This window comes from Pongo abelii, chromosome 9, assembly GCF_028885655.2.
Source record: "Pongo abelii isolate AG06213 chromosome 9, NHGRI_mPonAbe1-v2.0_pri, whole genome shotgun sequence".
NCBI lineage: Eukaryota > Metazoa > Chordata > Mammalia > Primates > Hominidae > Pongo > Pongo abelii.
Genome location: NC_071994.2, coordinates 114,770,459 through 114,794,926, shown reverse-complemented (window position 1 = coordinate 114,794,926; position 24,468 = coordinate 114,770,459). Strand labels below are relative to the sequence as shown.

At 37.6% G+C, this 24,468-nt stretch overlaps 1 protein-coding gene across 2 annotated transcripts in view; it reads right to left on the bottom strand.

Moving 5' to 3' along the window:
* The window catches only part of SIK2 (salt inducible kinase 2), a 123,246-nt gene that overhangs the window by 81,236 nt on the left and 17,542 nt on the right, over positions 1-24,468 (bottom strand). For both annotated transcript variants that reach the window (NM_001131291.1, XM_054523544.2), the window contains 1 exon segment: positions 24,143-24,206. In NM_001131291.1, coding sequence (NP_001124763.1) covers positions 24,143-24,206 — 64 coding nt within the window.

The following is a 24,468-nucleotide window of genomic DNA, read 5'->3' as shown; positions in this document are numbered from 1 at the left end:
TGAGAAATAAACTAACAGGCAACTGTAGCAGTTATGTTACAAGCAAATTTAAGTTTTCTAAAACTAGTAATGATAATAAAGCTTAAGCAGTTGAAAGGCTAGATGCAGTCACTCAGAAAACGATATATGTGCCTTGTGGCCGATACATTTGAAAAAAAAGTTTCCTTTGGCTTTATTCCTTTCAGGAAAATAAGGATTTCAGATTTCTATTTCTTTTCTTTCTTTCTTTCTTTTTTTTTTTTTGAGATGGAGTCTCGCTCTGTCACCAGGCTGGAGTGCAGCGGCATGATCTCGGCTCATCACAACCTCCGCCTCCTGGGTTCAAGTGATTCTCCTGCCTCAGCCTCCCAAGTAGCTGGGACTACAGGCACACGCCACCACGCCTGGCTAATTTTTTTTGTATTTTTAGTAGAGACAGGGTTTCACTATGTTGGCCAGGCTGTTCTCGAACTCCTGACCTCGTGATCCGCTCGCCTCGGCCTTCCAAAGTGCTGGGATTACAGGCATGAGACACCACGCCGGGCCTCTTTTCTTTCTTTTTTTTTGAGATAGGGGCTCACTCTGTTACCCCAACTGGAGTGCAGTGGCACAATCACAGCTCACTGTAGCCTCGACCTCCTGGGCTCAAGTGATCCTCCCACCTAAGCCTCATGAGTAGCAGGGGCTACAGCTGCACAGCACCACACCTAGCTAATTCTAAAACTCCCAATGAGCAGTTCTTTTTTTTTTTTTTTTTTTTTTTTATGAGATGGAGTCTCACTCTGTCACCCAGGCTTGAGTGCAATGGTGTGATCTTGGCTCACTGCAACCTCTGCCTACTAGGTCCAAGGGATTCTCCTGCCTCTCAGCCTCCTGAGTAGCTGGGACTACAGGCGCACACCACCTGGCCCAGCTAATTATTGTATTTTTAGTAGAGACGGGGTTTCGCCATGTTGGCCAGGCTGGTCTTGAACTCCTAACCTCAGGTGATCTGCCAGTCTCGGCCTCCCAAAGTGTTGGGATTACAGGCGTGAGCCACAGTGCCCGGCCTATACATTTGCAATGATTGCCTGTCTACTCTACATTTTCAAATATAATTAACTTTTTTTTTTTTTTACTTTAAGTTCTGGGATACAATGGCAGAACGTGCAGGTTTGTTACATAGGTATACGTGTGCCATGGTGGTTTGCTGCATTTATCAACCCATCATCTAGGTTTTAAGCCCCGCATGCATTAGCTATTTGTCCTGATACTCTCCCTCCCCTCGCGCCCAACCCTCCAACAGGCCCTGGTGTGTGCTGTTCCCCTCCCTAAAATATAATAAATTTTTAAAGCAAAACAAATCCTACTCATCATTTAGTTACTTAATGCCTAGGATGTGCAAAAGCACTTTACTGGGGGTTGAGGATATAGTAAATGAATAAGAAATAGATTCTGCCCTCAAGAAAATCACAGTGGGTTGAAGAAAGATACATAAACCAATAATAATAGTACTTTACAATAGACAAAACCATGAGAATGAAAGAAAGGCCTATTTTAACTAGAGGACAGATGAGAAGGTTTCACAAATAAAGTGAGATCTGAACTGAGCTATAAAAAAATGAAGAAATTTTGCCTGGTAAAAATAAGGGTGAGGGAATTGTCGAGTTGCAACAATAAGAAATATATATTTGGTCTTTGTCTCCACTTCCAAACAGAGAGCTTCTAAAACCTACGGTATTCCTAAGTGACAGGAATATCTTGTTACTTCTAACAAGCCTATTCCCAAGTGACAGGAATATCTTTTGTTACTTGTAACAAGCCCCTTTCATTATGCTAATGAGGTGACTAGTGGTGAGTCCCTAGATACTTCAGGATGGACACTGGTTGCTAGAGGAACCAACCATGTGACTAGCAGGTTGGTACCTTCAGTTCCACTTCTGGGAATCTAGAGAGGGGATGTGGGTTGGAGATTGAGCTAATCATCAAAGGCCAATGATGTACTCAATCATGCCTATGTAATGAGACCTCCATAAATACCCTACAGACAGGTTTTGGAGACGTTCCAAGTTGTTGAACACACTGAGGTGTTGGGAGGGTGGTATCCCAGAGGCATGGAAGCTCTGCCCTCCCCCTATACCTTGCTCTGTGTATTTCTTCCGTTTGGCTGTTTCTGAGTTGTATTCTTTATAATAAACCAGTGCATGTAAGTAAACTGTTTTCCTAGGTTCTGTGAGCCGTGCTAGCAAATTATAGAACCTGAGTAGAGAGTCATGGGAATTCCCAACTTTGTAGCCAAGTGGGACGGAAGGTGTGGGTAACCTGGAAACCTGCTACTTACAACTGGCCTCTGATGTGAGGGCAGTCTTGTGGGAATGAGCCCTTAAACCTGTCACATCTGAGGCTAGCTCTGCGTAGTTAGTATCAGAACTGAAATGAATTCTAGGACACTCAGTTGGAACTGGAAAATTGGTTGGTGTGGAGGGAACCCCTCCACCCTCTGCATTTGGTGTCAGAAGTGCTGGGAGTGAAAAACCGTTCAGAAGGGTGATGGCAAAAGTGTAGGAAAACACGGAGCATTCCAAAAACAGGGGTCCAACCAAACTGACCTGAGGAAAGTGAAAGAAGAGATTAACATTTACTAAGTCTGGTACTGTAGTACCAGAAATTTTAGTTTACCTTATTCATACATCAACTATTTTACAAATGAGAATCTGAGACTCAGAAAAGTTAAGCGACTCTTCCAAAGTTACTTATGCACACAGTTAAATAATGGCTGAGTTGGGACAAGAATCCCAGTCTGTGATTCCAAAGCCCATTGTCTCTCATACAGTACACATTGGGAATAACAGGAAATGAAATTGGAAAAAAGAGCTAAGTCTACACTATAAAAGGTCTTAAGTGCCAAAGAAGTTGGTAGGCAAGGAGGAACTGCAGAAGATTTTTAAGAAATAAGGTGAAAATCTGTGCACAGGAAAGACTGATAAGGGAAATAAAGAGGCAAGAAACCACTTGGGATCCTAATCATGAGCTGAAAATGAATTAATGAGGGACTAAATTAGGGTTAAGGCAATGAAAATATAAAGTAAACAAAAGCAGAAAATAAGATATTTCAAAGAAAAATTTGTAAGACTAAGCAACTAATTAAATATAAAGAAGAATGAGTCCAAGGTAATTCAGGGGCAGAAGAAGAATGAATGGTCAAACTGCTAACAGAATTTTGAATATGGGAAGAGCTTATTTAGGAGGAGAAGAAGGTAATGTGCCCAGTTTGTAATTTTCTTTTCAACAAGTCAGAAAGTAGGGACCTGGAATTTAGGGAAACGTAAAGGCTCAGGTTATAGATTTGAGGTTCATCTGCCTAGAGGTCTGAAGCCTTGGGAATACAGAGCTCAGGGAGGGAATGCATAGAACTCCTTCTCTTACAGGACAGGAAAATGAGATAGACAATGGTCTTAAAGGTAGGAAAAGAAAACAGTCACAAAAGGCAATTTCCAAGAAAAAAGAGAGTGCATGCTAAGAATCAAGTTGCTGCAGTGAAGTTAAAGAGGGTGAGGACTAAAAAGGAGGTAAATTTCGCCATTAGTTCACTGAGGCCTTTACCAGATGCTATACTGCCACCGAGTTTGTAACTTTATGCCTACAAATACTATATTTGCAGACCATCCTGGCTAACATGGTGAAACCCCGACTCTACTAAAAATAGAAAAAATTAGCCGGGGGTGGTGGCGGGGACCTGTAGTCCCAGCTACTCGGGAGGCTGAGGCAGAAGAATGGCGTGAACCCAGGAGGCGGAGCTTGCAGTGAGCTGAGATCGCGCCACTGCACTCAAGCCTGGGCTACAAAGTGAGACTCCGTCTCAAAAAAAAAAAAAAATTGCCTGTTTCTTCTGACTTTCTAAAGAACTTTTCTCATAGTTTCCTGTAGCACTTATAACATAGCATAGTATAGCACAGTTCTAAGTGTTTTTAATTCTCCCTTAGATAGTACCCTCCTCCTCAAATACCAACACAGGAAACCCAGTAATTATTTCTTGAATGAAGGGCCAAATAAATGGTTCATAATGGGATAAAGAAACAAAGAGAAAATGTTTTACTATTTAATGTTTAACATTTAAACATTAAATGTTATTTTACGTTTACATTTTAAGAACAAAGCTGGATATTTACATTTTAAGAACCCCCAATATTTAATGAAAAGCAAATCTATCTTAAAATGATTGTGCATAGGCAGGGCAAAAGAGATTATTCTGCCTGTTTCAAGATAGCAGACTGGGAACTAGATAGTTTTCTCTCCTACATCAATTCCTGGAAATGAAAGAAAATTAATTTAACAGTCACACAAGAACAAAAGGAACTGATGGACTAGCAACTGGGACTATTTTGTGATTTACAACAGACTAAATCAAACTAAAGAGGAAAATCACAAGCTAAGATATACAGACACAAAAAACAGCAATAGAGTTCTATGCCCAAAGTGTTCCATGCCCAGTGGTGGAGTACTGGAACAGGAAAGGGCTGAGGGACAGTCAACAGTCTTATTAGTTGGAATACCACAAGGGATGCAGTCAAGTCAGATCAATCTATGTTCACATCCTGTGCCACCACACACCCTGGGCAGTAACAGAGAGTATACAACTCCTGAAGAGAGTATTAAATATTAGAGATTTAATCTTAAATCTTAGAGACAGGGCAGTGTCCAAGGTGGCTGGGGAAAAAAAGGAAGCATTCATTCCCAGTAGAGCAGTCTCCAGGATATCCAGCCCAGAAATACTTTCTACACACTCCTCTACTTTCACTGAAAATCCTGAGTCAAAACTCCCATGGCAAGTCTTAGTCCCCTTCCCAAGCAGGCTGCCTAAACAGAAGCAGGAGAGAGTATAACAATGAATTTCAATGAGAAAGATGCATATACAATCAAAGGATGGGCAGACTCTTGAGGAATGTGAATCTCATTTAAGGCAGAAAACAACTTCAGCAAATGAGGTACACATCCAAAGAAATAGGGTTAACATATAATTGGAATAGGATTTTAAAATAAGCATGTTTGACTTATGCTTCTGGCCATGATGTTGTAACATGAATCGGATTTAACCTTCTTTTAAAACAACCAGAAAACTGGCAAAAATAAAATCAGGTGAGGCTTATTATCTCCTGACTTTCTGCCTGAAGGCAAATTCTGGATTTCTGAGCAGGCACAGGCATCCCAAGCATGCCATGGCTGTTTTCCTGAGTAAAGGAGACAGAAATTAGAATTCCAGAAGTCTAAGGTTTCCAGAAGATGTGGAGCAAATTTCTGGAGAAGAGGGACTATGCAGAAAAAAAAAATAATAAAGGCTCAGAAATCTGCATAGAGGTGCCATTAAGTCTTTGCTAGATACTAAGAAATATGTGCCTAGGATGAAGTTCTATAAGGTTGGGCAAAGAATGACAAGGTGTTGTGAGCTGAATGGTTCCCAGAGCTCATATAGGTCTGAGGACCATTTAAACTTCTTTCAGCCAAACTGGAGACTGTTTACTGATCATTCAAGGCATTCAGTAGAAACCTTAGAAGGACCACAACTAGCATAGGGCTACTGCAACCCCACACTAACAAAACTTGAAAAGATCAAACCAAACTATAAGTAACTTAACTGCCCACTAAAGCTCAACACTGTTTCAGGAAGATAACAAAATCCAGAAACTTGGCAATGTAAAGCTCACAATGACTAGCATCCCAAACAAAACAAAACAAAACAAAAAAACAAACAACAGCAAAAAATTAAACATACCAAGAAGCAGGAAAATATTACCTATAAGCAGGAGAAAGACAACAGAAATAGACCTAGAATTTATAGAGATTATGGAATTATAAGATGATGTTAAAATAGTTATTACAACTATGTTCAAATATTTAAAGAAAAATATAAGAAAAAAGGAACATCTAGAGATAAATATATATGTTTAATATCTTCCCAGAGATAAGAGACTATATCACATATATTTTACAGAATAGAATAGGAAACAGGAAAAAGAACCAACTAAAGAACTTGGAAACAAAAAAAATCTCACTGTTGAAATACCAGCTCAACCGACTTGAGAAACTTGAAGCCTCAGCAATGGAAAATGCCTTGAATCAATATAATTTACATAGTAGAATGCCCCAAAGACTCAGGAACTGATGGCACAAGAAACTGGAATTTGGTGTAAAATGAAGCTAAAATAAGGATGACCAGGTCAAGATGGTTTAAAAAATAATTCAATCCCCAGATCTCCTCTCTTCATTTTATGCACTGAGTGAGTGCCCTGACTTCTACCCCAGTAGAAATCTAGAGGCTTATCCTCTCGAGGAGAGACTAAAATGAAGGGTCTCCAGACCTAAGAACCCTAGGTGCAGTTGAAAACAGAAAGCTTAAGTAAACATGCATACCGGATACTGACATGCCTTAGCATTCCTCATCCATAAGGCCAAAACTATGGCAACCAGGCTTTACCTTATGGGTAGAAGACAAAGAATCTTCTTTTGGTAATCCATCAACTCAAGTATAAAGATACAAACATTGGAAATCCCCAATATAAGAACACAGTCAGAACACCCTAGCAGTGAAAAAATCCCTTCCACTAGCTCAGTTTCCAGTTAGCTTCTTGGTTCCCTGCTCTTGAATAGGAATTGACAAACAAATATAGATAGTAATCACCTAAATAAACTCTAACGCATAATATATACACCAAAACAAACACACCGACAGGAAAAGACAAATCACAGAGAAGAAAGAAAGACTACATGAAGAAATGAGATACAAATGAAAGAAAAAGAGTATACAAAGAAACGAAAATTTAACAAAATTACTGTTGTTCTGAGAGAGATTTAATAAAGATATTATAGGCTGGGTGCAGTGGCTCATGCCTGTAATCCCAGCACTTCGGGAGGCCAAGGTGAGTGGATTGCTTGAGACCAGGAGTTTCAGACCAGCCTGGTCAACATGGTGAAGCCCTGTCTTTACTGAAAGTACAAAAAAATTAGCCAGACGTGGTGGTGGGCACCTGTAAACCCAGCTACTGGGGAGGCTGAGGCAGGAGAATCACTTGAACCAGGGAGGCGGAGGTTGCAATGAGCTAAGATTGCGCCACCGCACTCCAGCCTGGGTGACCGAGGGAGACTCCTTCTCAAAAAAAAAAAAAAAAAAAAGATATTACAAAATGATCAAATAAGATAAGGGTGTTATTCCACGGCACACATTTACCTATGTAACAAATTTGCACATCCTGCACATGTACCCAAGAACTTAAAGCCTTTAGGCAATAAATTTTAGACTAAAAAATAAAAATAAAAAAAGTAAAATGCTTAAGAAGGTGGAAAAGGAGTGTTATTTTAAAAGAAATAACTAGGGAACAAAATAAACTCATAGATATTAAAATGTGATGGCAAAACAAAGGTTAAAAGATAAAGTTTATGAAATCCCTCAGGAAGCAGAACAAGACAAAGACATGGTAAATAGGAGAACAAAAAAATAAAAAAGAAAATTAGAAAGCCAGTTCAGAAAGCCCAATATCTGAATAAAAGGCATTCTGAAAGAGAATACAAAGAAAAGTAGGGAAATAAACCATCTACTAAGTAATTCAAGGCAATTTCCCAGATAGCCCAGCACCACAAATTGAAATAGACCCACACCAAGGCACATCATTGGAAAATTACGGAACACTGAGGACAAAAAGAAGATCTTATAAGCTTACAGACAGAAAACAGTAACTCACAACAAAGGATCAGGAATTGAATCACTTTAAGTTTTTCAAAAGCAACCCTGGAAATTCCAAGACAACGGAACAATATCCTTATTATTCTGAAAGAAAATTATTTCCAGGTTAAAATTGTATTCCCAGACAAACTACTCTGTATTATGGTAGAGATACAGCATCTTAAGACATATAAGATCTCAAAATATTTACTTTATATATCCTTTCTTCAGGTTTTTGCTGAAGCATGTGTAAAAGAGGCTTTCCCTGATCATCTTTGATAAAACAACACATCTTTACCCTCCCCTGGCTTTCCTATCATCTCACCTTCCTTATTTGTCTTTGAAACACTGACATCACACATTTTCTTTTAATCCCACAACTTAAAACACTCTCACTAAAGTATAAACTCAAAGAAGGCAGAGACTTTGTTAACTGATGATTTCTTAGCATCTAGAACCATGTCTGACACATAACAGGCCCTCAGTGAATAATGTATAGCTCTGATAGAAATAAAATAATAATTTTACAAAAGTGGGTAATGGAACAGTAAATATAATTAGACTATTCATATATGAGAATAAAACAAAGGCATTTTCAGAAATACAAGAAAATAAATACAACAGAAATATAAGGTCTTCAGCTATCTCACTTGGAGACCTCTTTCTGAAAGCAGAAAGACATTCACCAAAGTGGGAAGAAAAGATCCTCCCTATGTGGACTATGGTTTTTCCCATTTTATTTTAAGTAGGAAATCTACCCCTTTTATCACCGTAATTAGCAGATAAAATCTACCTCTGGTTATCCCCTTTCACAAACAAAGAATTAGCTTTTTCTGAATTAATTTAATCTTACTGAAATTCCTTAATACAATGATTCACTTAATAGAAATTCATCCTGAAAGAAATAGAAAACTAGGGAACAAATGAAACACAGACTGCCAAAATTCTCACATTAATAGAATTCAGTTGGGTATGGTTATGGCCAAGATCAGAATAGCTGATGCTTCTCTCTCTCCCTTCACTGTAGCCTAGCTACAACTGCAGCTGCCAGACATGGGAGCAGCTCACTGCTCACAGTACAGAATGTCAGCTTTGAACCATAACTAACGGCAGGCTGCCAATAATCAGCAGGAGATAGCTGAAATCTAAAATGGAGGTTACTAGGAAAAATGGACTGCATTTCAGAAACTTGTCTATTTTATTAAGGCTTCTTATGCTTGTATTTCCAAACATATGAAGTTTAAAAACAATTTATTTAATCATCTCTGACAGATCCATTCCATTCTTCAAATCCATGTTGAAAAACTTAACTTTATTCCTTCGATTTACAGACAACTATTTAGGCGTAGAAAGTTGACTGTGAACTCCTCTAGAGCAGTGGTCAAGTTACTCATTTCCCTCCCTCCCTCCGCCCTCTCTCCCTCCGCCCTCTCTCCCTCCTTACTCATTTCCTTCCCTCCCTCCCTCCCTTCCTCCTCCCTCCCTCCCTCCTTCCTTTCTCCCTTTCTTCCCTCCCTTCCCTCCCTTCTCTTCTCTTTTCTCTTTCTCTTTCTTTCTTTTTTCCCCCAGCACAGAAATCACTTACTAAACTCATATACCCCTTTCATTTTTAGAACACACTGAGGTTCAGAAACATTATGTGGCTTACTCAAGGATGTTTATAGTAGAAGTCAATGGCGGAACTAGGACTACCACACACAGCTTACTCCTGACTTTTCTTTTAATGTCTGACCCAATTTAAACGAAGGTGGGAGGGAGAACAATAACAATTTTCTGAATCATGAATCATGCTGGCTCTTTCATGTGGTTACTAGTCTCTCTATAAGTTAACTAGAAAGATTTATAAATAATCAATTAGATCTGACCTCTTCAAAGGTAACTATTATACACATCTAATACAAATTCAAAAGGAAAGATCCTAAATTTTACAGCTAAGGATAGTCTAATTTCATCTGCATGCATTCAACATTTGCATAACCCTTCTGAAGTACACACCAATTTAATATCTTTCTATGTTGACATCTACCATCCTCACACATGTGAAGCAAAGTTTGTCTGTAAATCTGCATAGCAGATCATGTTCAGTCAATAAAACCCATACAACATGTGCCCGGAATGTGATTGGAAAGGAAGAGGGAGCAGATCATTATGCCAATTCCACACTAACTTGATTTTATAATGAGGGCAATGGGAAGACACAGAAATATTTTAAGCAGAAAAATGACAAGAATCAGATCTGTATTACAGAAAGATCAATTGATAGTAATACGGAGGATGGATTAGAAGAGGGACAAGTCTGGAGGCAAAAAGGACTTAGGTGTTGAAGTGATTCAAGTGAGAAATGATGGTAATCTGAATTAAAGCAATGATAGAAGATGTTGGAGAAGTGAGAACAGATTTAAGCAATACTGACCTGAGACCCTGGTTAATAATAAGTGGAAAAAAAAGAATTAAAACTTAGGTTCATACTGGCAAAATAAAGTGCGAAAAACCTTCAAAATTTATTTAAACTTGTAGTAGAAAACAAACAAACTAATTTCCTAGTACTACCTTCAGGCTGTGAAGATATTAACCAAATACCACAAAAACTATCCCTCAGGTTCTCTAAGTAACCAGTGTCCAAAGGTATTTTGGCTAAAACAAAGCCCTTTTTCAATTACCACAGCTGGCATCCTAGTATGTTACCACTGAAAGGGAAAGACAGGAAATGAATCAATAAACCCCAGGCATATGCTCAGCCTAGAAAGACACAGCATATCAAGGAGCAGAAATCTGTAAACAAAGGCCCTGGGTAATTTAATTACCAGGCCGGAATCTGCTGACTGCCGGTTTAATTGTTTGAACAGTGCCCAAATTGTCTGACGAGGTGATCACCCTAAGATCTTTGTGCCATTTATTGCACATGACCACATGGATGAATATAAGAAATAGTTCTAAAGAATGTAGGAATAGTGAATAACTTTCATTAATCACACCTGTGATTCCAGAGGAAAAAATGTAGTTAAGGCCTTATTGTATTCATAAATAACCCAAGGACTCTTAAAGAAATTCATTTGCCATTCCATATTCCATGCTGCCAGACCAAGAAAATATTATCCTTCAGAGATGAGCACCAAATGCCATATAAGTCCTGGAGAACAAGTTACCCAGGTTAAATGCATATGTTCTTATTTACCATTATATTCTGAAAAGGTTATGTGAAGGGAGGTGTGGGAGTTAGAAGAAAAAGTAATTGTATGGTGGAAACTACCAGTAAGCACTCAAAAACTGCTCAGTATACCGGAGGAAGCCAATTTTCTCCCTTGATTCAGTTAGTATTTCCTCGTTCATGTTTATCTCGTGAAGAGTAAACCAACAGAAAACTCCTTTCAAAAACTGAACAAAGAAGTATCTCAGACTACTTAACCTGGCAGTGTTCTCCTGTTGGCTTCACTCGGTAAATAAGGTCTACAAGGCCAAAACAGACTATTACACCATTCATTCAACAGGTATTTGTAAAACACTTTGTATTGTGCTAAAGTCCTCAACAGAAGCTTACAATCTATTAAGAGATAAAAGATACACATGCAGACTTTAAATAACAGTGAAAGGCAGTGTGTAGATAAATTCTAAAATGAGTTGTGCAGGAAAGAGAACTACAGTGTTCTCCTAATAAGAAATCAATGTGGATAGAATTAATTGAGAAAAACTTGACTGAAGAGCTGGAACTTCAGTTAGAACTTTTAAATAGGCAGTATTTCAATAGGCAGAGAGCAAAGGGCTTTAGGGCTCCAGATCATGTTTGAGCACAGATTTTGAATCAGAGATTTACATGTTCTATTTTGAGAATATGGAGATTAGCTTAGCTATGGGTTTTGTGGGAGTTAATTAGATTTGGTCATTAGATCTGGTAAGCAGTTTATTGGCCAGTTTCCAAAAGTTCAGAAGACAGGAGCCCAAATGCTTCCTACTTCCATTATAGATAAGGAGGGAATACAGGACCAAAGCCACATATTAAATCAAGAGGAACAGTTATATTCACTGTAGTTGACAAAACCGTTAAATGCTTTCCCTGTTTCTGTTCTTTACTGTCAATATATTAAATTAATGATATCCATCAAGATTCAATTCAATTAAATGACATGCTTAAGGAGATGAGGGGCGGGGCAGAAGAAACAGAAATGTGCAAAATCAGCAGACGGAAGCTTGTGAAGTTCAAAGAACTCTAAGGCGGCATATAATCAGTTAGTACATGAAGTCAGAATATGGCTTCAAGTCTTGGTTATGCCACCTACTTGCTTACTTGCTCTGTGACCCTGGGCAAATTGTGTAAAGTCTCTGTCCCTCAGTTTCTTCAATTGTAAAACCCATCTTATAGGGTTTCTGAGAGGATGAAATGACATAGTTTATGTACAGGACTTAACACAATGCCTGATACATGGTAAGAGTTCAAGAAATGATAATCTTTCTTGCTATTATTTTTAAGGGGAGGGTATATAGAGTGCAATGATCCTTGATGACCTTGTTAAGGATCCTGGACTTTACCCCAAAAGCAAGGGAAGTCCCTGAAAATTTTTAACAGGATCAAATTTTTATTTTAACAAGATGACTTACTTAGTACCTCTTATTAGAAATGCCAAAGGAAAATTTTATTCTAGAATTTACTACTAAGAAAAGTTTTGCTTTCTTCGAGGAAGAGGTACCGTTCTTTCTCTTAGATAAAATTCTGTAAGTGCCTGCATCTTCTATTCACTTTGACAGCCACAAAGCTTGAAGCCAAATATGAAATTCTTAGGCCCTTATGTCCTGCATATTTGTGTTCCTTTTTCCTCCTGACAATTGTTTTCTACTTTTATATCTATTTTCTGATTCAACTCTTTCTTCTTATTTATATTCTAGAATTTTGGGGTATTATTCTCCTTTGAAACTACTTCAACTCTTTGGGGAATGAGGTACAATATAATTAACTGAACAAAAATAAAGGATAACCATCAGAGCCTCATAATGCATGAATCACACACTGTAGATGCATTCCCAGCATGCCACCATAATTGCTCTTTTGGCGTAAGCCTAGTCAGATGGAGCAAGAAAACCAGATGGCACAGGAAGCCTCTCTATTCAAGAAGTAGAAGAGGAAAGTGCAAAGACCTAAGGCCTTCCTGGAATTAGCAGGGCATGGTTAAGGCAATTGTGCTAAGAGTAGAAGAGAAATTGAAAGTGGCAAGCTGCTGGGAGTTATGCACAGACTCAAGGCTAGAGTTTTAAATATTTTTAATATATAAATGTTGTTCCCTTAAAGTACTTGAACCTCTTCAGTCTCTCCACTGTTCTATTATTCCAGCTCATAAGGCCCTTTTGTTGCTTCACTTCTCTCTCTCCTGAACTTGGATCTCACAATCAGCCTTTTCAACAATGACCTCTCTGGCCACAGCAACTCTTACATGCATTTCATCTTCCACCATTCTAATCCTCAACCTGGGCCATTCATTCATATTGTCTACTTTTTCTCCTCTTGGATTGAAAAGCACTGCTCACTGTGAGTTTACCATAAACTCCCTCACTGCTAATTATTGATCCTTTTATTCATCCCCTGACAATCATATGAGCACTGCTAGCTGTTCTAAACCTTTCTCTCACTAGTGTCTAATGTACTGCCTTTCTCTGATGTCTCATCAGCTACGCTACAGAATGAAACACCTCTATCTTGAGTCAACAAACTCATCTTCCTTCTATTCTACCACAAAGAGCCTTTGTAGGCCAGATCCTTGGCACGATCTCTAATTATCATTGTAACTGCACCAATGCACACCTTTTCAGAGAAGGAGGAATTCCTCTCTTCTAAACTAATCATTCCCTCTGTGCCCTTAATCCCATTGTCTCTTGTCTACTCTGGGACCTTATTTCACCATCTCTTTTTTCCTGCCTACATTCTTTTCTTTTCTAGCTGTTTCAAACACCAAGACCACAACCGAAACCATTACATAATGCTGAATCCTATGTAGACCCTATTACCCCTCAATTCTTTCCTTCTCTTCTTTCCACCTTGAAAACTTCAAAAGGTAGTTTTATAATATCTTTCTCCCTTTATCACCCATGCATCCTTGACCTCTTGAAATCTGGTTGTAGCTTCCAGTTTACTGAAAAGTACTTTCTTTGAAGTGACTGGTGATCTCTTAATGACCAAATACCCCCACTTCACTCCAAGCTCCTTTGGCTAATCAGGAAAGAAAGTGTCCATATTTCCCAAGCCACTCTTCTACTCCATCAATTCCTTTCTTCCACCTGCTTCTAATAAAAGGCATAACCAACTCACTTCTTAGCCTTCTTAATTCTGAATCTCATTATTACAGCTTCATTGATCACTTCTATTCAGGTAATCCTCAAATCTATACTTCTATTACTAAACTCTCCTTTTTTTTGAGAGAGACAAGGATTTACTGAAGTATGATTTATATACAATAAGATGCAGATTCTTAGATGATTAACTATATGAGGTAATTGTATATTCTGTATAACCACCATTCAAAACAAAAATAAAACATTTCCATCACCCAAGATAGTTCTCTCTTGTCCCTCTCCAGTCAATTCTCCCCTCTCCCTGGAGGCAACTTTCCAGCTTTTATTACTATCCATTAGTGTTGACTGTTATAGAATTTCATGTAAATAGAACCATATATAGTCTGTACTCTTTCATGTCCAGCTTCTTTTACTTAGCACAATGTCTGTAAGATGTATGCATGTTGTTGCATGCATAAATAGTTCATTTCCTTTTTGAATCATCTTCCACTGTATTACTATACTGTGATTTGTTCTGGATACGTTTTCCCACTGATGGACATTTGGGTTGATCCGACTTTGCGTGACTGTGAAAAAAGGCTGCTATAAAAATTTGCATTCTTATCAAAATCGTTTTATGGACACTTGTTTTCATTTTTCTTGGGTAAATACCTAGGAATTGAATTGTTGTGTGATGGGGTATATGCATGTTTAACTTCATAAGAAACTGCCAAACAGTTCTCCCAAGTGGTTGTACCATTTTACTTTCCTACCAGCAATGTATGAGAGTTCTAGTTGCTTCACAGCCTAAAATTTATTGTTGTCAGTTTTTTCAATTTTAATCAGTCTAACTGATGTGAAATGATATCTCCCTGTGGTTTTGAATTTGCATTTCTCTGATGACTAAACATGTTGAGTAATTTTTAATGTGCTTTTTGGCCGTTTGTATATCTTTTGTCTGGTTCCAGTCTTTTGTCCATTGTTAAATTGGGTTGTCTTTTTATTGTTGAATTTAATTATCTGTTGAATTTCATTTGCTTCCATATTTTCAACTGTCAATTGTCTGTAGCAAACTAACTGTCCTGATATTATCTCCAAACCATATTTAAAATCTAATTTGTCATTTTTTACTCTGAAAACAGACTTAGGCACTACTGTCAACCACACCACAGTATTCTTCAATCATGTTTGCTTTAAATCCTAACTCTTGGTGTTTGCTTCTTGACACTCAACAGGAAGTCTTGACAGGTGCTAAAGTATAATTACTAACAGTACAGGCTCTGGGATTGCCTGGTTCAAATCCAGACTCTGTTGCTTATTTGCCGTGTGACTTTGGACAAATTACTGAATCTTTCAGTACCTACCTTGTAAGTTTTTTGTAAGGTTTTAAAAAATAAATCAAGTACTTTAGACAGCACCCAACAAAAAGATAGTGCTCAATAAATAACAGTAGTTGTTATTTTTAGAATTAGAAATGCCTCTTGCTTAAAACCTTTTCTCATGATTTTGACAACTAACATCTTAACCCAAACATTCAGCCTCTCACATCTAAACAAAGTAGTCTCCTAAATGGCTTCTTTTCTCCTCCTCTAATTCAGCTGACACACCACTGCTTGATTTATCTTCCTAAAAAACTCCCTTATAGGCATCATCACTTCCTGGCTTACAGATGGCCATTCTAATAAAGATCCTAACCCCTTCTCCTACTCCTAATACTTAAGGTTTCCCACAACTGGTCCTTATACGACTCTCTAAAATATGCCTCTTACATATAGGGATACGGGAAGAATCCAAGAGATTCAAAAGATTGTGTCTAAAATAGAAAAAAAAATCCAGAAATACCAGTACAAGCACATTATTTAGGGAAATGAAGGTAGGTTTAAATTAGTCAACTAAAATACATGAAAGTAGGCCAGGTGCAGTGGTTCACACCTATAATCCCAGTGCTTTGGGAGGCTGAGGCACGTGGATCACTTGAACCCAGGAGCTGGAGACCAGCCTGGGCATCATGGCAAGATCCCATCTCCACAAAAAAATTTAAAAATTAGCCTGGCATGGTGGCACACACTTGTAGTCCCAGCTACTTAGGAGGCTGAGGCAGGAGGATTGCTTGAGCCCAGGAGGTCAAGGCTGCAGTGAACTGTGATTGCGCCATTGCACTCCAGAATAGGTGACAGAGTGAGATCCTGTCTCAAAAAAGAAAGAAAGAAAATAAGAAAGATATGAAAGTGGTTGCCTCTAAAGAGGAGAAAATGGGGGAGGAGTGGCAGGAGCATGGGGACTGTATCATCTGTAACAAACTTTGCACAATTATTTGACTCCTTAAACTAATACTAGTAAATATTTAACTTTTGCAAAAATAAAAACTTGGAAGATAGATAAGCCCAAGAGACACAAACAGAAAGAAAGGAAGGTTGGTTTATAATGAAGCAGACACTATACTCGGCAATTTGGTTGTCCATACCTACGGATAATATTAAATAAATAGACCTATGCAAGGAATAGTTGGACACATCCATTCACTTAGGGCAGCTACCCTATTTGCAAACTGAGGAGTTTGGATTTTATCCAATGAGCAATAGGAAGGTGAGTGAAAGTTACTGAACACAGTTGTAATATAATAAAAATAATACTTTAGGAAGATTAAACAGGAATTATATAAAATGTACTTGACTAGAGAAGAAAGAGGGAATGGTAAAAATGAAGGATTCGCTAATTAAGACATGAAGTGATGAAAGCTTAGGGCAGGGTGATGACTGGGGAAACAGAAGGATTTAATTTCAAGTTATTTTGCAAGAACAGAGTATGATCTGCTGGCCAACTAAATACAAAACTAAGAATGAAAAAAACATTGGGGACATAACACCCTCCCAGCACAGAGTAAGCAATAAAGGAATATTTGTAAAGTTAAATAAAGACTGACTCTGAAGTTATAAACCTGAAATCTTAATATATAGTTCAAAGTACAAAGTTAACTACTGTTTATCTATGGTTTTTTTTTTTTCCATCTAAGTCTCCAATTGGTTTAAAACATTTTGGGCTTAATTCACTTAAAATCTTATACAGCAGTCCCCCCTTATCTGCAGGGGCTGTGTTCTAAGACCTCCAGTGGATGCCTGAAACTGCAGACAGTACCAAACCTTATATGTACTATGTTTTCTCCTGGATAAACATACCTATGATAAAGTTAATTTGTAAATTAGGCACAGTAAGAGGTTAACAACAACAATATTAAAACAGAACAATGATAACAATATACTGTAATAAAAGGTATATGAATGTGGTCTCTCTCTCACAAAATATCTTAATATTTTCAGGCCATAGTTGACCTCAGGTAAGTGAAACCGCTGAAAGTCCTCTCTGATAGGGGGGACTAATGTACATATTTTTCACTACTTGATTAATGTTATTTGGATGGAATCTTCTCATTTCTATTTTAATATCTTCATGGGCTCCATGTCAGAAACGGGCTGGCTACCAGACTGTTCTGTGCTTGTACCTACCTGAATCTACAGTTTACTATGTTTTTTCTTCCCTATATATTTCACATATAGGCAACAATTTTTTGCCCATTTACATCTTAATTTCTCCTAGGCTCCCTGTGCCTCCCACCTTCTTAGTTGGATTCCTTATCCTTACCCTTCTTGGGCACCAATCTCTTTTTCTTCTACCTTCAACTCTTGGCATAATGCCCAACTCTTTCCACTGACCACATGGAAAAATTAAAACAGGGTTGCTGTGTAACATTAAAACAGCTCTGAAGCATGGAGCAGTATAAGGAATCTTCCTTATAAAGAGAAATTAAGAGCAAGGGATGTTTAAGGGCCCATGGTAATAAAGTACATGATAATAGAGTACAGACACTGAGTATTAATTCTTCTACTGAAAACAGTTTGCAGGCCATTACCTTGTTTTCAAAATTACTTTTTTTTTTTGGTAATTAATGGTCATTACTAGAAAACTCAGAAAATAAATAAAAGCAACATGATTACGTTTGTGATTCAGAAAGACAATTCTGAAGAAAATGTAAAATAGAACAGTTAGGAGATAATGACACAATATACAGAGAAGGAAGAGTGAGGACCTTAACCTGAGGCATTAACAGTGGTTATAGAGATGGGGACCTCCTAGAGAAATACTTAGGAAGTAGAATAGGCAGGATTCAAAACCTCATTCAGGTAGGAAGGAAAAGGAATCAATCCTGACATCAAGGTTTCCAGTTTAAGCCAAGTAAGGGAAAAGAGAGAAATAGTTTTGTTAAAAAAAAAAAAAAAGATCATGAGTTCTACTGGGCTTCAAGCTGTATGATAAAGCCAAGGCAAATAAAAACAAATTGAACTAAATGATCTCCACATCTCCTTTAAATTCAGCTTCTTCCCTTCCAAACTAGTGAAGACTATCCAAAGATTTCATGATCTTTTTAAATTAATTCTATTACTCATTATCTTCAATGGTCAAGAAATTAACTGTACCCAAGAGTGGAAAATAAGATAATAGCATTCACTGTCCAACTTTTCTATCGACATCAGATTCTTCTTTCCAGAACTCCAATTGACCATTTACCCTTGAGATTTTACTTTAAATATAAACCTTATACATTTAAAAATCCCCAAATTATGTCTCAATGTATATAAAAAATGGAATCCAAATTTGTTTCAAAGATCTTAGCAAGAAAGAACAATTTAGACTATCCTATTTTCATAGAAATGATGCCTAACATGTAACAGCTATTTCTACTTTACTTGTAAAACTACAGTCCAAAGCTTTAAAAATGTTCCAATGGGCAAAGACTTAAAAATCCTCTTGACTCATTGCCTCTACCTACTACCTCCTCATTTCTTTTTTCCCTTTTTGCAGCAGAACTCCTTGAAAGAGTTGTCTATTTTGCTCTCTCTATTTTTCTTCTCTCATTTGCTCTGTAAGCCCCTTTAATCTAGCTTTTGGCCCAGTCACTCCACCAAAACTGCTCTTACCAAACTGCAGAATACAATGGTCAACTGTCATTCCTCATCATTTTTGATTTATCGGCATCATTTGTCACAGATGTTCACTTGATCCTTCTGAGAATACTTTGTTCACTTGGTTTCTAGGATACCACATTCTCTTGGTTTTCTTCCTCCTCTGTCTCTTCTGCTAGTTTCTCCTCTTTTCTAAATCTTTTAATGTTTAAATGCCTCAGGGATCAGATCTTGGCCTCTTCCATAATTACACCTACTACTTAGGTAGTCTCCACCTGTCGAGAAGTCCTACTGATTGTACTTCAAAATATATTCTGAGTTTGACCACTTAAGACTACCTGTACTGCTACTCCCCGGTCTGGGCTGTCATCACCCCTCACTGGAACTACTCCAACAGCTTCCTACCTGGTTTCCCTGTCTCCACTCTTTCCCATTCTCAACACAGAAGCCAGAGTGATGCTTTTAAAATGTTACATTAGATGCAGTCACTTCTGTGCTGAAACCCAGCCGAAAATGGTTCCCGAATTTTATTCAAGGTAAGAGCCAAAATCCTTCTAATGGCCTACACAATGCCCCCAAATCTGCTCCACTCCTGCCTCTCATTTACCCTCTGACCTCCTCTTCTACTGCTCTTCCTCCTTGCTCTTCTCTCTTGCTTGCTCCTCTTGAGCCATACTGGCCTCCCTGTTACCCCTTGGACACACCAAGCACACTGCTGCCTCAGGGATTTGCATTTATTCTTCCCTCTCCCTGGGTAATCTCTGTTCTACCATATCGACATGACTGTGCTTTCAAGTTTGTGCTCAAATGCCAGCGAGGCCTTCTCTGACCACTCTATTTAATGTTGCAATCAACTCCCATGCCTCCCAACCAACCAGCCTTGCTTTATTATTTACATAGCACTCATCACTATCTAATCTACTACATAATTCAGCTATTTTGTTTCTCTCTCCCAAACTAGAATGTAAAAGAGTAGAGATTTTTGTCTATTTTCTTCATTGCAGTTTTCTTACCACATAACAGTATGTGACAAGTAGTTGGTTTTTAATAAGGATTTCTTGAAAGGCCGAATAAATGAATGAATAAGTGAATGTAAGAAATAGGAAAGAAAGGCAAGAAAAATAAAATGAATAAAGAGGAAAAAGGGAAGAAAAGGAAAGAAACCTGCCCAAAGTAATGTTAACAATTAATACGGTATAGCCAGCATTGTAAATCAGATTTGCTTAGCTTCAAAGCCCATAACAGTCTATTATAGCATCAGTCAAGATGCTGCTAGCTAAAACAAATATTTTAAGAATTAAAATAAGCTTAATAAGTAGTAGCATAAAAAAGAAAAAATTAAGCAAAAGAGGGAAACAGACATCTTTTCTGAAATACAGTGAGTTTAGTCAGAACTATTTATTTAGAATCCAACTGCAAATAGTGTATTTTTCAAAACTATAGAAGTGCATATGGTTCTTTCTCTTTAATATACCTTAACTTAATAACAAATTTGAAAGGACTAAATAATTCTGCTTTTTGCTAAGATGGATTTGTCCTCCTGCCTGAAACAACTTTCCCATCTCCAACAACAAAAATACAAAATACATGAGAGAATGGTTTATAAGACACTGGACATCAGGCAAAGGAAAGTGATCCCTGAGCGACAGGTGACAAATGAGGCGAGACCCATGAATGTTCCAACTAATGCCTTGAGAGAATCTCTATGCCACAGCACAGGGAGGGGAAACCCAGGTGTGGCCCAGCAATGTCTTTGAGTTGAGTAGACAATGCTGAGAGTCCCAGATAAGAGTGAGCTACACACAGAAAGAACTCCAAAGGTCTGCAGAGGGATCCGTCCCCTGAGCACTCAGGAGAGTGCTGATTGGCTCACGTGTGAGGGAAAACCACCAGAGGCCAGAGAAAGAACCATCTGAGAGGCTGAGAGAGAACACTGCCTGGTGCTTACACAAAGCCAGGAATGGTGCCTGTTCCTACTGATCAGGCCAAAAAACCTCAGCATTAATGGGGCATTGAGTAGAGTACTCAGAAGTGGGAAGTAACTAGACCCAGACTGAGCACTGTTTCAATTATGAAGGCAAGACCCAAATGGATTAAACTGTTTCCAAGTAACTTAACTGCATCCCAGAAGAAAGTTCAAGAAAACCTAAAGTAACACAAAAATATGTGGTGCTCAAGGTAAAAGTGGCAACGTCTAGCATCCAATCAAAGACTACCAGACATGTAATGAAATACGAAAATGTAACCAAAACTGAGGAGAAATATCAACCAATCAAAAGCAACCTAGAACTGACAGAGATGCTGGAAATCAGCAGACATGGACATTAAAAATTATCATAACTAGATTCCAGATGTTCAGAAAGCTAAGTAAAGACATGGAAGGCATTAAAAAACAGTCCTAGTCAAGTTTATAGAAAAGAATACTACAATGTCTGAGATGACAAATACACTGGATGGGATTAATGGCAGAAGAAAAGATTTGTGAATTTGAAGACAGAAATAGCAACTACTCAGCATGAAATAGAAAAAAAGGAATTTTTTAAAAATGGAAAAGAGCAACAGTGAGCTGTGGGGCAATTTCAAACAGTTTAATATACATTTGACTGGAATATCTGAAGGAGAAGAAAGAGGGGTGGAAGAGAAAAATTAGTTAGAAAATAATGGCTGAAAAATATCCAAATTTGACAAAAAGAGTATAGTCACAGATCCAAAAAGCTCAATGAACACCAAACATAAGAATCATGAAGAAAACCACACAAAGGCTCATCATAATGAAATTGTTGAAACCAGTGGTAAATAGAAAGCCTTAAAAGCAGCCAGAGAAAAAAGGCACATTATATACACAGGAATAAAGAAAAAGATAACAGTGTTTTTTTTGTCAGAAACAGTGCAAATGGGAAGACAGTGAAGCAACATCTTTAAAGTACTGAAAGAAAAGAAGTCCATTTAGAATTCTATACCTAGTACAAATATCTTTCAAAAACAAAGACAAAAATAAAGTCTACTTTAGACATATAAAAGCTGAAATATTTCATCACCAGCAGATCTGTGCTACAAGAAACACTAAAGAAAATCCTTCAGACGTCAGGTGCGGTGGCTCAGGTCTGTAATCCCAGCACTTTGGGAGGCTGAGGCGGGCGGATCACGACGTCAGGTGATCGAGACCATCCTGGCTAACACGGTGAAATCCCCTCTCTACTAAAAATACAAAAAATTAGCCGGGCGTGGTGATGGGCGCCTGTAGTACCAGTTATTTGGGAGGCTGAGGCAGGAGACTGGCGTGAAGCCAGGAGGCGGAGCTTGCAGTGAGCTGAGATCACGCCACTGCACTCCAGCCTGGGCGACAGAGCAAGACTGCCTCAAAAAAAAAAAAAAAAGAAAAGAAAAGAAAAGAAAATCCTTCAGACAAAAGAAAAATGACATTAGATAAAAATGTATACATAAATAGGAATGCAGAAATGGTAGCTACATTGATAAATAGATGCAATTTTCAAAAAATATGGAAATCTCTTTAAAAGATAATTATTTAAAGAAAAAGGTAGCTACATTGATAAATAGATAATTTTCAAAAAATGTGGAAATCTCTTTAAAAGATAATTGTTTAAAGAAAAATAGCACTGTATTATGTTTTATAAAATAGGTTTAAGTAAAATATGACAACAAGATAACGGCCAGGAGGGGCAAAAGAGAAGTACACTGATGTAAGGTTTTTTTGTTTTTTTTAAAATTGAGATGAAATCTCACTCTGTTGCCCAGGCTAAAGTACAGTGGCGCGATCTTGGCTCACTGCAGCCTCCGCCTTCAAGTTCAAGTGACTCTCCTGCCTCAGCCTCCCTAGTAGCTGGGATTACAGGCATGCACCACCACACCCGGCTAATTTTTGTATTTTTAGTAGAGATGGGTTTCACCATGTTGGCCAGGCTGGTCTTGAACTCCTGACCTCAGGTGATCCACCCACCTTGACCTCCTAAAAGTGCTGGGATTACAGGTGTGAGCCACCGCGCCCAGCCAAGGTTCTTATATTATATGCGAAGTGGTAAGTATTACCTGAAGGTAGACTGTGTAGACTTGTATATGAATGTACATAGTCACTTATGTATAACAGCCAAAAACTGAAACCAACCCAAACGTCTATCAATAGATAGATGAATGAATAAGCAAACTGGGGTATAGTCATATAATATAATACTACTTGCAATAAAAAGAAATTATATGTTGATATACACAATAAAATGGGATGAATCCCAAAATAATTATACTAAAGGAAAGAAGCTAGACCGAAAAAAGAATATATACTGTATGATTACATTTGAGTATATCCTGTATAATTCCATTTATATAAAACTCCAAAAGATACAAACTGATCCATAACGACAAAAAACAGGTCAGTGGTTTTTTGGGTGTCAGATGGGGCAAAAGAGTTACAAAGAGGGCACAAAGAAACTTCTGGAAGTGATGGATATTTTGACTGTGGTGATTGTTTCACAAACGTGTATCAAAACATTAAATTGTACATATTAAATACGTGTAATTTACTACATATGAATTATTCTTCAATAAAGCTGCTTAAAAAACAATTTTGGACTTAAATTTAAGTTAAGAACAAAAAAGATACCTAAATCTGTAGGTATCTACCTACAGTGCTCTGGTTCCACACAGTAAAAATAAATAGATATTTTAGGTGAAAGCTAGAATAAAATATTTAATTTTTTTTAAGGTTCGAATGAATCATAAACACCAATCAAATACTTTCTTATCAGAGATAAAGGAATCAAGTCCCAGAGAGGTTTAGTGATTTGGCTGAGGTCTTACACCTATAGTGAATACTTTACTAAACTGTAAGATCCACAATAACAGAGATTGTGCTATTTAGGTCACTAGAGTATCCCCAATACCTAGTACAATGCCTGGGACATAGTAGAAGCTTAATAAATATTTGCTGACTAATCTTTCCATAGAAAAGAAAGGTAAAAAGGAAGATAAAAAGAAAGAAAATATCCTTTGCAATATGACTAAAAGTTCCTCCATGTTTGATTCTCCAGTCTCTAATGGAGATGACAGTAGTACCTTTAATATAATAAATACAAGGAAATAAGTTATATTTCATATTTTAGGTTACTGAATATTTTCTAACACTTAATTTTTTTTCACTTATATTACCAACACTTAAATAAGCAGAAAATTAATAGAAAATACCCCATTCATGCAGATTAGTGAATTTTTCAAATTAATAGAAAATTTAAAGGAAAAAGCTTACCAAAAATTTCTCCATTTTTGGCATATTCTGTCACAAGGTACAACATACTTTTGGTCTCCATTACCTATTGATGAATAATTCCATATTAGTCTGACAGAAATGTACTGGAATTTTCCACAATATTCTATGGAGTTACCTAAATTGAAACTACTAATAAAAGAATCATGGTTATGAACAATTCAGAAGATGGCTAAGTTTATAAGCCTGACAATATCCTTCTGATTAATGTGTTTGTGAAAAACTGAGATCCTTGCTCTTCTAAGTGTGGTCCTTGGACCAGCAGTAGTAGCACCATTCAACCACCTGTAAGAAATGCAGAATTCCAG